We start from the raw sequence: 15,506 nt of genomic DNA, 5'->3' as shown, positions 1-15,506 counted from the left end.
TATCACACAGCTATAATCATTTATACATATTTTAAAAACGAACTTTTATTAAAGTAATTATTGTGTACCGGGGTGGGGGAAAATAAATAACTTTCGCTTTATCTCATTCGATGGGAACAAACTACTGCCGAAATCCAAAATGCGCCAAAGTTAGTGTTCTTGGGAGTATAAAGAAATCAATGCATCTGATCTTGGAAAGCTTTCTTATTTATTGGAGTTCAGATTTAGCGACACCTTTTTAAGCGTACATGAATGCTCGATTTGATATTAATTTGAAATAGCGCTAATTTTTTTAGAGTTTTTCAGCGCCGAATTCGGATTGGTATTACACCTCAGTTTTAATACACGGTTAGAATTTTGATTCTGAAATTACGGTAAAATTGCCGGCAGCAGTTTTTCCATCCAATTAACCGCAAATTTTAAGGTAAAGAACATTTTTTACCTTTACTGTTTTTAAACCGTTTACAACTAATATAGTTATAAAACCATGAAAACAACATTTTACGGTTTTTCAACCATTTCGAACTAACATGGTTTCAAAATCGAAAAAAAAGAAGAAATTTCGCTGGACAATTTCGTTACGTAATGGGCATTGGTGAGTGAAGGATACTGAAAGCTCTTCATGTGTTGAAGGGAATGTTGCGGTGTCAGCTCTGTGATTCGAAACCCAGTTCTTGCGATCATGAGACTGACAGATTAGCCGCCCTTTTCGCTATAATACGTGTACTGTAGTAAAGAACTAAGTGGTTTCATTATGTGGGTTTAATTAGTGCGAAAAAATTCTTGTTTTCTAACCATAGATATTTAACCGTATATGTCCCGTTAATAAACGGGTTGTCTCACAGTTAACAGTTTGATTACCATCTTATTTAAGGTTATTATTTGACTGCTTTGTTGGAATATAGTAAAATAACAATTAAATAAATTATTATTTAACCATTTTTTTCCTAGAAATTTCTAGCACAGTATACTAGCTTTAAATGTATTTATATGCAGTGTATATGTGTGAGACTGTTATGGTACTGAACTAAATATGTATATAGTTACTATAGCACCCTAAAGTGTGAATAGAAGGGACGTAGCACTATATAATTTGCATAGTATCATGTATCTCGAATTCAATGAATTTTTCAGATGTATAGTAAACATCTGAACCATTAATATAAGATCAATCACACAAGTTTACATTCTCGCAAATTATCAAGAATTTGTTTTGCTAATTCTATTTTTTAGGTATAAATAAATAAAAGCGATTTTAAAAAGTTCTTTTCATTTGCAAAAATAGAATGCGTGAAGAATTAAATATGAAGCATTTCTTAATTTTTTATTTGCAAGCTTCTAACTAGGCAGTTCTGCAATCTCTGACAGTTAGTTTAAAATGCTTAATATATTGTTAAAAGAAAATTCTTCTAAGGTTATCCCCTACTTTTTTTTCGAATGCTTTATGAACCTTCTTAGGTTGGGTCTTTATGAACCTTCTTCTAAGGAAAATAGTAATAATAAAAAGAAAGTTAAAGATCGACCCTTAGTACTTTCCCCCTAACAGAGAGGTTAGCGAAATAATTTAAATTAACGTTGAACAGATAAAAAAAGACTAAAATATGAGATTTCCCCCGAGGTACCTTATTTTTCTTAAAAGCCTTACTAAACCTTGTTCCAATTAGTTCTTTAGTTTCTTACATGGCGTAAAGGAAAAATTTTATTACATGACCTTCGGACTAAAAAAAAAAAGATATAAATTTAAAGTATGGCAACTGAATATTTCATTCAAAAGTCAAATTAAAATAACTTTCATCCCCTCGAAAAGGATTTTAAAGGAAGTTTGTAAGAAATTAATATCTTTTTTTTACATCAAATAGTTCCATGACAGATTCAGTATTGTAAATAATTAATGACAACTAAAAGCATCTGTTGGCGATAAATCAAAGAGCAACTTAAAAAGTTTCTTTTCTTCGAAGCATTAAAGTGTTGCAGGCTAATTTCGTAAAAAAATACTTTTATCCTTAGACTCTTCGTTCGAAAATAATGGTTCCGCAATGTTAAAACACGTAATACATTCAAAGTTTATGCATACATATTCAATTTTTAATGATATATAAGCCTGCTTTTCCATCATTATTCTTAGAAAATCAACAACTGGAACAAAAAAAAACTAATTTATTCAAGATCCTCAGTTTCTGTTAATACTAGAAGTTAATTTATGTGCTTAAATTATTGTTAAAACCTCATTCCTTGTTTTTATATTATCCTATTTTTTTTAAATTTTATTCACATTTTACACAGTTGTATCTCTCATTAATGGAGCCAAATATTTGCTTCTGCATAAGCAACTACGGATAGTGGTAAGAATAATAAAATATTTTTCCTGCAAACTTTTTCGATGTATATTAATCTTAATATTCCGATATATTTTAATATAAATTTATAGCAACAAGGTTTTGAGCTGAAAAATTGAAACGTAAAGTTTTAAGTATGTTTTTTTAGTATCAACTAATTAATTGTTCATAAAAAAATAAAATAATTAACAGTAAAAAAATTTCCAAATTTATTCTTTCTAATATTATTTTAACTGTAAAGTGGTTTCCTCATTTTGGTGATTAGATATACTAATTTTTTTGCAGTTTAACCAATGAATATTACTTTTATTTATCTCTATCTACATAAGCTTCAATATTATAGACCCTATTATTGATTTGTTAGTATTTTTTTACAAATTATTTCTCTTTTATTTAAGTGTAAAAAATGAGTCACTAAAGATATTTTACTTCTTTTACTTACTTTTTTAAAAATGTTGTAAAAAATTTTTCTATAAAGAGTTATTTATAGAACATTCTTCATACAAAAGTGTTAACGTGATAAATAACACTTGAAATACCCTATTTCTTGGTTTTAGTTTGTAGTATTTGTGGATCATGCTCTATACAAAAGTACTAAAGTGATTATAGTGACTTTTGAAGTACATGTTTTGTAAGTTGTAGTTCGTAGTATTTGTGGATCATTCTGTATACAAAAGTACTAACGTGATTATTGACACTGGAAGTAACGTTTTTGTAAGTTGTTGCTTTATTTGTGAATTATTCTTTATACAAGAAATACTAACGTCACTAGTGACACTTGAAGTACCCGTTTTGTAAGTTGTAGTTTGAAGTATTTGTAAATCTTTCTGTATACAAAAGTACTAACGTGATTATTGACACTGGAAGTATGTTTTTGTTAGTTGTAGCTTTATTTGTGAATCATTCTGTATACAAAAATTCTAATGCGATTAGTGACACTTGAAGTACCAATTTTGTAGGTTTTAGTTTGTAGTATTTGCGGATCACTCTGTATACAAAAGTACTAACTTGATTACTGACACTGAAAGTAATGTTTTTGTAAGTTGTTGCTTTATTTGTGAATCATTCTTTACACTAGAAATAATAACGTCATTAGTGACACTTGAAGTACCAATTATGTAGGTTTTAGTTTGTAGTATTTGCGAATAATTTTGTAAACAAAAGTACTAACTTGATTACTGACACTAGAAGTAATGTTTTTGTAAGTTGTAGCTTTATTTGTGAGTCATTCTGTATACAAAAGTACTAACGGGATTAGTGAAATTTCAAGTACCTTTTTTGTAAGTTCTATTTTGTAGTATATTTGGAACATTTTGTGTTTAAAAATTTTAATGTATTTGGTGAAGCTTGAAGTGCCCTTTTTATAATTTTCAATTTCTAGTTTTAAGTACTTATTAAGGTATAATTGGAACACCCTGCATACAGAATTATTGACGTGATTAGCAAGTCACACTTGAATTAAAATTTTAGTAAGTTCTAGTTTATCTTAGGGATTGGTGTAAGTATTGTCCCTTACCCTGTCTTTACTGAGTAGTTGCTTGACGACGACAGTGTCTGCTAGTAAGAGAACCCTGGTGACTGACGAAAGTAAAGCTCTTGCAGCTCTAGCTAAATGATGCTTGTCAGCATAAGGTCTCAGTTGTCCTCCGTCGTCATGCTGCACTTCACACAGGTGCTCGATCATAGAACCTAACATCACAATGAACAATGTAGGAATGGTCATTAATAGTACTAATTATTCTAAGTTACATAAAGAAGTGCATTACAATCATCAAAAAAAAAACTTGCAATAGCAATGAAATCATATCATGTTTTATTAAAAACGTAAGAACGCAAATCCATCATGGGATGCACCAAGTTGAATGGTGTCATGAAATACCTAAAAATACCCTAATGGAAGTTGTAAAAATTCAAATATATAAATTTTAAATTTATTTTTTTCAAAGACATAGTTGTAAAATCATAATAAAGTATTTGTCTGTAACTATACCAAGTTTAACAGCGTCGTAAAGTACCTTGCATTATTATAATCGAGGTATTTAAAATTCAAATATATGCATTTCAAATTTTATTTTTTTTAAAGACATAGTTTAAAATTATAATAAAGTATTTGTCTGTTACTATACCAAGTTTAACAGCGTCATAAAGTACCTTGCATTATTATAATCGAGGTATTTAAAATTCAAATATATGCATTTCAAAATTTATTTTTTTTAAAGACATAGTTGTAAAATTATAATAAAGTATTTGTCTGTTACTATACCAAGTTTAATAGCGTCGTAAAGTACCTTACATTTTCATAATCTAGGTATTTAAAATTCAAATATATACATTTTACATTTATTTTCTTTAAAGACATAGTTGTAAAATATCGTAAAGTACCTTGCATTTTTATAATCGAGGTATTTAAAATTCAAATATATGCATTTCAAATTTTATTTTTCTTAAAGATATCGTTGTAAAATTATGATAAAGTAAATGCCTGTTAAAGGTCTTAAAAAAGTTGATCTAAAATAAAAGTGTTATGTTTTCATTTTTAATTTTTTTTAATCCAATTTAAAATAGAACAGTACATTTCTCTTTGTAAAAAACTATTACAAACCATGAAAGTAAAGGTTTTTCAAACCTATGAAATTTCGAGACATGTTTTTAGTAATTATTATCAAATGAGTATAAAAGAATTTAAAAAAATCCTTCCTAGTATACTTTAAAAAGACATTTATGCACTTTTTAAAAAAAAATAATTATGTTTATGTTAAACAGCATGGTAAATCATATTTTTTAAAACACTCTTATATAAAAACTGTCATAATAAATAAAAAACGAAAATCCAAAACATGTTTACTGATTTGCTAAAAATTTTCAACTGCTGACATTTGCACACTTATACAAATATCACACGTAAGCAATACGAAGCAAATAAGCTCATACAAATGTCGAGAATGTCGAATGGGTATACCAATAACATAAAAAAAAACTTATCAAATAAACTAATACTTTATGTTTTACATATTTTAAACCATATTATTTTTATCAGTTAATTGTTTTTCAAAACATAAGATTTGTTTCTGATGCAATCTGTTTGTCACTATGCAAATAAACAAAATTGTAAAGACCCACTTAAATTCTTTTCATTTTTATTTATATAAAACTCGAACTGTTCTTAGCAGCTGTCACTTTTAAGAACAACTGTATTAAAGTATCTTTATTCTATTTTTAAAGATTTGTTCAATTAAATTTAAGAACTCGAACACAAAAAGATATGACGTCACGACAGATGCCGTTGAATTTTTCAAAATGCCACAGTTATTATTTACTAAAGGGCCTAAAAACTGAACCTGGCGAAATTGAAAAACCCGTTTGGAAAGAGAAAGGAAGTGGTGAAAGAAAACATAACTGAGCAACTATAGAAATTTTAAAAATATCTATCAATTTAAAAAATATTCTATTATTAGTATAAATTGCCCCGTTGTCACTAGCAATAAGTACTGAGTTTAAACTGACTAAATTAGAATACAAGAAAATGTGGTTAAAGGAAAAATTAAAGACAATATGTAGTTCAAGTTTAAAATTATTGAGTAAATTATTTAATTCAAATAATACTTGAAAAACTTACAAATTTTTCAGAAATGTTTTTTTTAAAAATTTAATTGGGATATCGTTAGACCAAATAAATTTAAGATAAGTCTTAGCTTAAATTATAAATCATGAAATCACCTCAATAGGAAGCTTTTAATAGAAAATTGGCGAGAATAGCGCTGCAAATTTAAGACGTATGAAGGTTGTGAGGTTTCAAAATGCTTCGTTTTTTAAAATGTTTCCTTTTTTAAATTTTTTTCCCAAAAAGTTTCATTAAATTAAAAAAGAAACCTTGTTCAACTAATTAAATATAATAGTCTTTCTAAATTTGATCAAGTACACTGATAAAATAAGTATGGTGGAAAACTACCCGTACCTACCATGATGTAACATAGTAGTTATAAGTGCAAAAACGATAAATTAAATCAATATTAAAACCAGACATTAAGTAACATCTACAACTAAAACATCAATATAAAATCAATGATTAGTTTTAAAAGTGCATTGAGAGCTAATATTCATAATTAAGATATGAATCTAAGAGAAAACAAAGCTCCTACGAAAACAAATTTAAAGAACTTTTAGCAAGATTTACGCTTATTTCCCATTTATTTTCCTAATATTTTACATTCCGAGAGTCGAATTGTTCTATTTTAAGTAACATTCCAATGAATTTTGGCTGCCTTAGGGATTTCTTTAATGTTTCCCTCCACAATTATTTCAAAAATTAATGTCTGTCTTAAGAAGAATTCCATTTTGAAAAGGAAAACTGTTCCTAGATTTTAGCAATTTCAAAAGAGAGACATTATTTGTTGCATATATAATTAACTTGGAGGGAATATTTTGCAAGAAACGTCGAAGTAATTATGATTTCTGTTAATGTCTTGCCGTAAATCACAATAACTTTGTTTCCTTAGATGTAAATTCAACACATCTTTTGGTAAGACTCACGGTAATTAAGCTATTGTTCTCTTTGTATCTTTATCATCTTATATTTGTATCCAATGATAAATAAAATTTTGTAAAGGGATGTTTTTCAGAGATTTTTTTCCTCCATTGAAAATAAATAAATAGATAAAAGAAATTTGAGTGTCTTGAAATCAAAGAAAGTTTTAATTTCAAACTGGATATATTATACCCTCTAATAAACCTCAAGGTTAGATTACTATCAGTAATAGACAAAAAGTGTTACAGCCATTGAGCGTAAAAATTATTTTATGTTCGTAAATGCTATCATAACAACAAAAATACAGGTCTAATCGCAAATTTTCTTAGTGTACAGCCACACTGACAGTATATTAACTTTATGTTCATAAAAGTTGTATTCAATTTGGGTCTTTGTTTCAGATTCAGGTGATTTGCTCGCGAATCACGGATAACCGCATACGCGGGGGAAATAATGTAGTGCTGCCATCTGTTGAGGATCGAGAGAATTGCGTGTTCGTTTCGCATAGTCATCAGAGTAGAAGAATTGTGAAAAAGAAATTCTTTGACAGTGGACGGGATAGAACCTAGAAACTTTGAGTCCGCATCCCTGTATTGTAGCTACTATGGAATAAGGCGTACCATACACGAATTCACATTTGCAGTTTTAAATAAAAATTATATAAATTAGAGTTTATTAACAAATTCGTTGCAATTTCGAAAGTTGGTTTTTTTCTCACAGAAGAAGATAGGTAGTTTTTTTCACAGATATTTCCTACAGCGTCTCACGAAATAGGGACACACACCTGAAATATTTTTTTTTAAAAAAAAGTTATAAAATTCATAAAAATATGCATCATTCAATTGGTGACAGTTTTTCACCGAGATGTAAATAATGTACTTTTGCATATTTTATAACCCTAAGCAAACCAACGAAAAAGTGACTTTTCAAAAATTAAAAAAATTTCATTCAAGTTTTTATTTTTTTTACTAAGCTAAGATTCTTCTTTATGTTAGCATTCTGCAATATATTTTTTTTACTAAATTTAAATTTTCCTAATCCTTATATGCTAGCAGAATTTATATATTCTTTAAACTGAATTTTCCTATTTTCTTAATCACCGTATCTTAACAGGATATTTCCTATTTTCTAAAGCATAGTGTCCTAACAGAACATTTCCTATTTTCTTGTTCCTATTATCCTAACAGAATTTGCATATTTTCTTCATTATGCTACCTTAAGAGAATTCACATCTTTATATGAGCATTTATATTTATAATCACAAAAAACTTATTTTGTATTAATTAAGTAATTTTAAAATCGAATGAATATAAGAATAAAATCAATTGAATAAAATTGAATGAATAAAACATGAATATCGTATAAAAAGAATGCTTAATTTTTTACATGCATATTTGTATTTTTATTGCCTCATAACATACAACATGCTCACAGATGAACATGGTTGATTAGTAGGTCTTTTATTATGTAATTTAGTTATTTATAAATCGTAGCTCTCAAAATCATTTAATTTTTTTAAAGTTTTAACGAATATTTTAAGCAGAGATTTTGTTATTACTTTACTACACTGAAAATATTAGCAAATATATAATAAAAAGTCTTATATCATTTACTTATTATGAATTATAAATGATTATATTTTTACCAAAATTAAATTTATGTAATGTCTAAAAAAATTACAGTTCATGCATAGTTGTAAATAGGATTTGAAAAAGTCAATATATTAAATATAAAGTTACATTCCAACTTTAGGCAGATTTTTTTATTAATATTTTAAGCCATGGAAGAATATATAGATCAAAAGAATGCGAAACCAATTCTTCCTATTAGATTAATGACTTTTTGCTCTTAGGGAGACGCTCCATTTCCTAGAAGGAAGGAATTGGCGAATACAATCAAAGAAAAAAGAGTGTTGGCGACATCTGAAACGACAGTTTGTAGAGACTGTTTAAGATACACTTAGAAGAATGATAGCCAAAAACGAAATGCATTGAGATTTATGACAATAAGATTATATTCCGAATGGGAAGCTCAGTTGGCAACAAGTGCATTTTTCAACTGGCGCCAACCCAAAACAATGCTGCCAAAGTAGAACGCAGTTTAGCTTTGAGATTTAATATCTATATTTACTCAAGACACGAATCGGTTTGGATGGAATAAAGTTTACAAGGCAAATAACTTAATGGGTGCAATGAATTTATTTCAGAGAATCTTCGTATGATAAAAAATTTATTTATATTTCAGCTCATTCAAAACTTCAATTTTGTCAGTGACGACTTTAAACCAATGCAATGCAAAACAAACAAGCGTGTCCCATTTGAAGGCTTAGATTGTGACAAATTTAATTTATACACCAAACAAGTGGCTTTTTGAGAAATCCACAATACCTTTAGGTTTCAAAGAATATTACTTGTGTGTTTTTATCTAAGTTTTAATTTAAAATAATAGATTTATAAGTTCAAATAGTTTCATTTTTTGTATATTATCACATCTATTGAGCGGGTTCGATCCCAGGATGTAGGGGACACCGGATTTTCGGGATGTAGAAAATCTTCAGCGGCCATGTCGTATGACTATGCAGCATGTAAAAGATCCTTGGAATGTCTTACTGGCTCTTGGCATTTCCGGCAAAATTAAATTCCTAGTGCACTTTAACATCCAAATAGAGTCTCGGTGCTGCCTTCTAGTGTGGCAGAAACTAGACGTCCAAATTAACATGACCAACGGTATCTCACCCATTGTGGTGGTCCTGAAAGAGTGGATACCACCTCTGGAGAACGCACTAGGTCTGCTCATCGGCAAGACCGATTGTGCAGCTCATTGGGGAAAAAAATCTATTGATGAATGATGATTTTTGAAATCTTAAGTCCATATATTTCAGTATGGTTACAAAAGATTAATGATGACGTTAATGTCCTTTTAAGGTCAAATGCCACTTAACCTTAAAAGACATTACATTTGTCAGGTATACCTTACACTACATGCCCTATTTCTTGTGATAAAGTGCCACTGCCCGATATGCATTTGTCTGGTATACCCTTCCCTGCTGCTTTTTTTTCCTTTTAAGTTGAGAGCTACAGCCCTTTACACCTTACACTGATATTTTTTTAAGGTTAAGTTCTACTGTCCAGCATACATTTTCCCGGAAAGTTGAGCACTGCCTTAAAAAAACGTAAGCTTAAAATGAAACCCTTCTTGCACAATGAATTTGCACAACAAAGGGACAACCATTCAAAGCGTAGGCGTCCACATCCAAAGCAACAAACAACTTATATTGTCCAGCTGTTTGCGTTAAAACTACCTCAACGAACGCTCAGTACAAATGAGTTGAAAATATTTGAGCTAGCCAAATGCGTTGAACATTATTACATTAACCAACTTCATTAGTATAATAATCGTTAAATGTGTTAAATTCTGATAAACTATACACTTTAATTGACTTACTTGAATGTAATTAAAAATTAGCGGTGACTATTGATGGTAATATTAGCAGTAATTAATAGTAAACGATTAATTAAATTTACCATATATCTCAGTAATATAATTTCATCTTTTGATTAAAACAGTTTAGGGATTTGATCAAATCTCTTACTACCTTTGGGAAGAAACACCCACAAAACAATCATTTTATCATCTACTTTAGGGATTTACTCAAATCGCCGTATTTATCATCTTCCAGCGGAAAGCACATGCACAATACCTAGGTAAAGTAGATGGTAATTTTCATATCTAATTTACCTAATAATCTACTGCAGTATTTTCAAGATAGCCAGCCACATATTATTTCTACAATTAAAACCTCATAACTATATAACTATATAAACTATATAAAGGATAATTTTAACCTCATTTGCAATCTGCGAATCAAATATCACCAAACTGAACTTAACGCATTGTACAGTAACACTATTACATTTTTATTTAATCATTATAAATAATAACAAAAAAGGAAATACAAAAACACCAATTTTCGCATTAACATTTTCTCCCTTTCAGATTTTCAACTGTATAAATACACGTTAAAAATATGTGTAGAGATCAGGAAAATTAACTTGAAAATTTATTTTCCAATGTCCTGTTTTATAAATTGTATTCAATAAAACTGCATTTTCTTATAGTTTTCTTAGAGAATTATTTGAACAAAATGCGAAAAGAAATCAGTTTGCTTTACAATAGTTTCTTTTTTGAATAATACAATCTGCTAAAGAACTTTATAAAACTTATTGAACTTCTATTTTAATGTTCAAAAAAAAATAACTATCCGGGCACGGCCGGGAATTGAACCCGGGACCTCTCGCACCCTAAGCGAGAATCATACCCCTAGACCACCGTGCCACGGGGGACACAGTTACAGTTAAAAGAATGATGAAGTACAAGATAAATTTGTTGACTCACAGCATTTATTTATTTAGAAACCAGGTGCTCAAAGATAGAGAAGATGACTTTTTCATAATGCTTTTTGCTTACTAACATGTTACAGTGCAATAACGTTATCAATAATGAATTATGTACAATTTATCAATGAAAACAGAGCTTCAGTGAAGGTAAAATTAAATTTCAACAAATAAATTACATTCAATATCGTTTTTATGCACCTTACAAAAATGCCCTAATGTGTAAACGGCATGTAGTGTCCATCTGAAAAGTTTTCAACAAAATCATGTAATATAATATTAACCATGTTTATATAAATGAAGAACTGATTTTTTTCTATAAAAATATCTACAGTTAAAATTCCACGCATTATATAAATAATCAATAATATTTTTTATTCATCGAAAAAAATTTAAAAAGATCTATTATGTTGTCAAACTAATTAGTTAAAATAGCAAAAATATTTTAAAAGTTCCGATCGGAAATATTTTCTTCATTTAAGAATTCGTTGCAGGAATGATACCAGCCCAAAGTTATGTTGCAAGTAGAACAAAATCATGCAAACTTTAATACGGTTAACCATATAGCAAGTGGGATCAAATACAGTATATATTGCTGCATACTGTATTTGATCAAATACAGTATATATACATGGGATCAATACATGGGATCAAATACAGTATATATTGCCTATATTGCTGCATATATTACAGCAGTGATAAAGTTATTGATAAGCAGTCTCGAGAAAGGCTCCCACAGAAAGGACTTCACTCAGAAATAAGGAAAAAAACAAGTTAAGGAAAAAACAAGTTAAAAACAAGTTTAAGTCATTTCATTTAAATTTTTTTTCGGAATCTGTAAAATACCGTAACTACCATGACACTGTGCAAGTATTACACACATAAATTAATAAGGTTTACAAGGGTATTTCACTTGTCCCCCAAGCATGTAAGAAATGAAACTGTTTGCTTCCGTTTTTATAATGTTTGAAAAGACAAATAAAAAGCATTCTTACGTAGACATGAAGATCAAAGGGAATATGATTCTCGTTTCGAACATAAGAAATCTCAGGTTCAGTCTCGGCTGAGCCGAGGAAATTTTTGCTCTGTAGCAATGCTATATATAAGATTTAAACTCGAAAGGAATTTTGAATTCCTTTTGACTTTGCTCTTTTCGTATTGAATTCGGTATATTATACCAGTAAATACAAACACAAAGTTTTTCTTTAATATTTGTTTATATCTCAAATGGGTTTTTTGACACCGTTTGAATGTACCACCCTGAATAGAGAAATTAAACTTATTTAAAATTATAGCTTTTCTTACAGAAGACACCTTTGTTTCCAAATTACAAAATCAAAGTAGAAAACTAAACTAAACTCAGTGGTGCAACAGCCCATGAAGAGCCAATTCCTATAACGTCCATCGTAATTTTCTTGACCATGGGCTCTAGGGTGCAGGGAAAGATGTTCCGATTGGGTAGTCAGTCGAACGGGGAACCCCCGTTATTGAGTCCCCAAGTATGTTCGGTACTTATTCAATCGACTCATTAAACGGATGTCACTAGATTTTAATAGCGAAGATCTGGGGTTTGATCCATAGTAGCTGCTTCAAGCTCACCCAGCTTCAGATCGATGGGTACAAGTTGCCTGAAATGTAAAGGCGGCAAGTACGCAATGACGCAATATTGAACACATTGCGTACTTGCATGTCACGAAATTGTGAAACCTTTACCACCATGACATGACCCCTTTGGTCCACAATGAACGTTGCAAGATTGCTTTACTGAATTGATGAAACGCTAAGATAGACTGACCAGGTCGGGAATACTCAATGTAGAAAGTTCGACAATTGATATATCTTTTCAAGTAACTCTTGCTGTATGATGTGACGTTTTTAATTTTTTTTCAAATTTCCTTTTAAAAAGAGTATTGACACCTTAAACAAGCAAATGCTAGAGATTATATCACCTAAAAGTTTTGATTTCTGGCGAGGAAGCGAAAGGAGTTGGTGTCTATAGAGGGCGCTATACCGCGGGAGATATCCTTCCAGTAGAATTCTCTTTTATCAACATAAATGATTTAAAGTTGAGAGAAAATCAGGTAATTAGTGTAAACCATGAAGTTTAAAATGATTGAAGAAATTTTTTAAAGTGACAAATTGCAAACAAATCATGGCAGCATTACTTGCATAAAAAGCGAGGTAAGTTTTTAATCAGATAATATTTAACCACTTCATTTCCTTGACATTGTTAACTAAACATAACAGCATTATTAAGGATTACGCAGTGGAAAAGTTGCTCTGGAAAAACTTGCTTGCATTTTGAAAAGATGAAAGCATCTGAAATTTCGAGGTTTACTCTAGTTTATCTCAAATCATTTTCTTATAAACATTAAATTATAAAATACCGATGGAGGTGAAACGAAACTTGTCATGAAAAAATTTCATCATGGTATAGCGTCCCCCTTAAAATGAACTCGTAGTAACAACGAACAAGATGGAGGGACCGGTATAGCATGGTTTCTAGGGTGTTGGGCTCGTGTTCGTGAGAACGGGAGGTCGAATTTCGTAGGCCGAAGAATACCCGTATAATAAATGGTAACTGGTGCGGGTTAAATCTGTCGAGGTCACAAAGTCCTCTAACTTCCCATAACAAATCAGTACGACTAGCAGCACTGAATTAAAGATTGACCGTTCTCTGGTGCAGGTTAACATAACGATTAGTGGATGAATGGTGTATGATTGGCTCCGTAAATCGAGCTGTGACATGTGTGAACTAATTCATACTTTTGGCCATAGATGATGCCTCTGGAAAAAAAAACTTTCCCTTCCAAAAAATTTTTTTTGATTTTGAGCAAGCCTGCTTGCATAGGCAAGTGGCATAAGTAGCAACAACAACGAATAAATTGCAACGTTGCCTTCGAGGATTGGTAACCTGCAGTCACTAGACAACATCAATACCTAAAAATGAGTGTTAATCAAAGAGAGTTAATCATTTACATTGATTCGATCATTAGACTCAAAATCTTTGAAGAAAAAGAATTATTTTCTTAAAATAATTCTAGACACTATTTTTAATTATTAAATATTTTAAAGGTTTTCATTTACTAAGTATATATACATTATAAAGCATAATGCATTTGCTAATGAAGATTATACCCGCTGAATTGAATTAATAAAGCAATTTGTAACTCCAAATTTTGAAGCAACTAATTACCTGTTACATGAATTCAAAATGGCTTGTATAATTCATAATCTTTATTTTATTATCCCTTCTATACCATGCTTAACGAAATTCCTTGAGTGGTTTAATTTCAGAATACTGTCATTGAACTATAAAGAGCATTTACTAGTTGTCTGTAGGTGGGAAAATAATTTTTTTAAACTGTGCCATATCATCAGTATCATTCAGAATCTTCAGAATCTTGAAGTTTGAGATAAACGATTTAATTTTCTTCCAGTTCTAGATTTCACATTGTTTGAGACCACATCTATTACAAATAGTTCTATTTCTTTAATGAGACCATTAATTTTACATTTTATTTTCAAATGTTTTGTTTTGCTAATTGTATTCAATGAACATTCATTTCCTTATTGATTTCTTAAAGAATTATTTTTGCTTGAAGAAACCACTTTCCTTTCATGATAGTTATCTTCCTGAATAATGCAGTCTATTAAAGAAATTTCTCAAATTTATTAAATTTTCGTTTTAAAATTTAAAAAAAAACCTGGGCACGGCCGGGAATTGAACCCGGGACCTCTCGCACCCTAAGCGAGAATCATACCCCTAGACCACCGTGCCACGGAAACACAAACGCAGTTAAAAAGGTTGTCGAATATAAGGTAGATTTATTGATTCAAAACATTTATTTACTTAAAAACCAGATGTTCTGAAAAAAAGATTTCAATTTCATATTCATATTTCTGTATACAATTCTCTTAGTGAAGTAATTCATTATGAATGATATACAGTTTATCTATGATAACAGAGCTTGAAAGAAGTTAAAATTAAATTTCAACTAATAGGACGCTATACCATGGAAGATATCCTTCTAGTCGAATTCTCCTTTATCAAAATAAATAATTAAAAGTTTAGAAAAATGTGAGTTTAGGCAAGCCTGGAGTAAACCATGAAGTTTGAAAAGTAGGAAGAAATTTTTCAAAATAACAAAATGCAAAAAGATCATGGCAGCATTGCTTGATTAAAAAGCAAGGCATATTTTAATCAGATAATATTTTACCACTTCATTTCATTGGGATTATTAACTAAAC

The 15,506-nt window shown here is 29.8% G+C and overlaps 1 protein-coding gene and 2 non-coding genes across 3 annotated transcripts in view; all 3 read right to left on the bottom strand.

The window, feature by feature from the left end:
* LOC107442117 (alpha-catulin) overlaps positions 1–15,506 on the bottom strand; it is a 262,498-nt gene that overhangs the window by 75,008 nt on the left and 171,984 nt on the right. Inside the window, exon 3 of the mRNA XM_071181077.1 lies at positions 3,853–4,025. Coding sequence (XP_071037178.1) covers positions 3,853–4,025 — 173 coding nt within the window. The remainder of the gene's footprint in view (positions 1–3,852; positions 4,026–15,506) is intronic.
* On the bottom strand, positions 11,125–11,196 carry TRNAP-AGG (transfer RNA proline (anticodon AGG)). Its single transcript has one exon. It is a non-coding gene; the product is annotated as a tRNA-Pro (tRNA).
* Positions 14,965–15,036, bottom strand: TRNAP-AGG (transfer RNA proline (anticodon AGG)). Its single transcript has one exon. It is a non-coding gene; the product is annotated as a tRNA-Pro (tRNA).

The sequence above is a fragment of the Parasteatoda tepidariorum genome, chromosome 5 (assembly GCF_043381705.1).
Source record: "Parasteatoda tepidariorum isolate YZ-2023 chromosome 5, CAS_Ptep_4.0, whole genome shotgun sequence".
In the NCBI taxonomy this organism is placed as follows: domain Eukaryota; kingdom Metazoa; phylum Arthropoda; class Arachnida; order Araneae; family Theridiidae; genus Parasteatoda; species Parasteatoda tepidariorum.
This window is presented reverse-complemented; position numbering and strand designations above follow the sequence as displayed.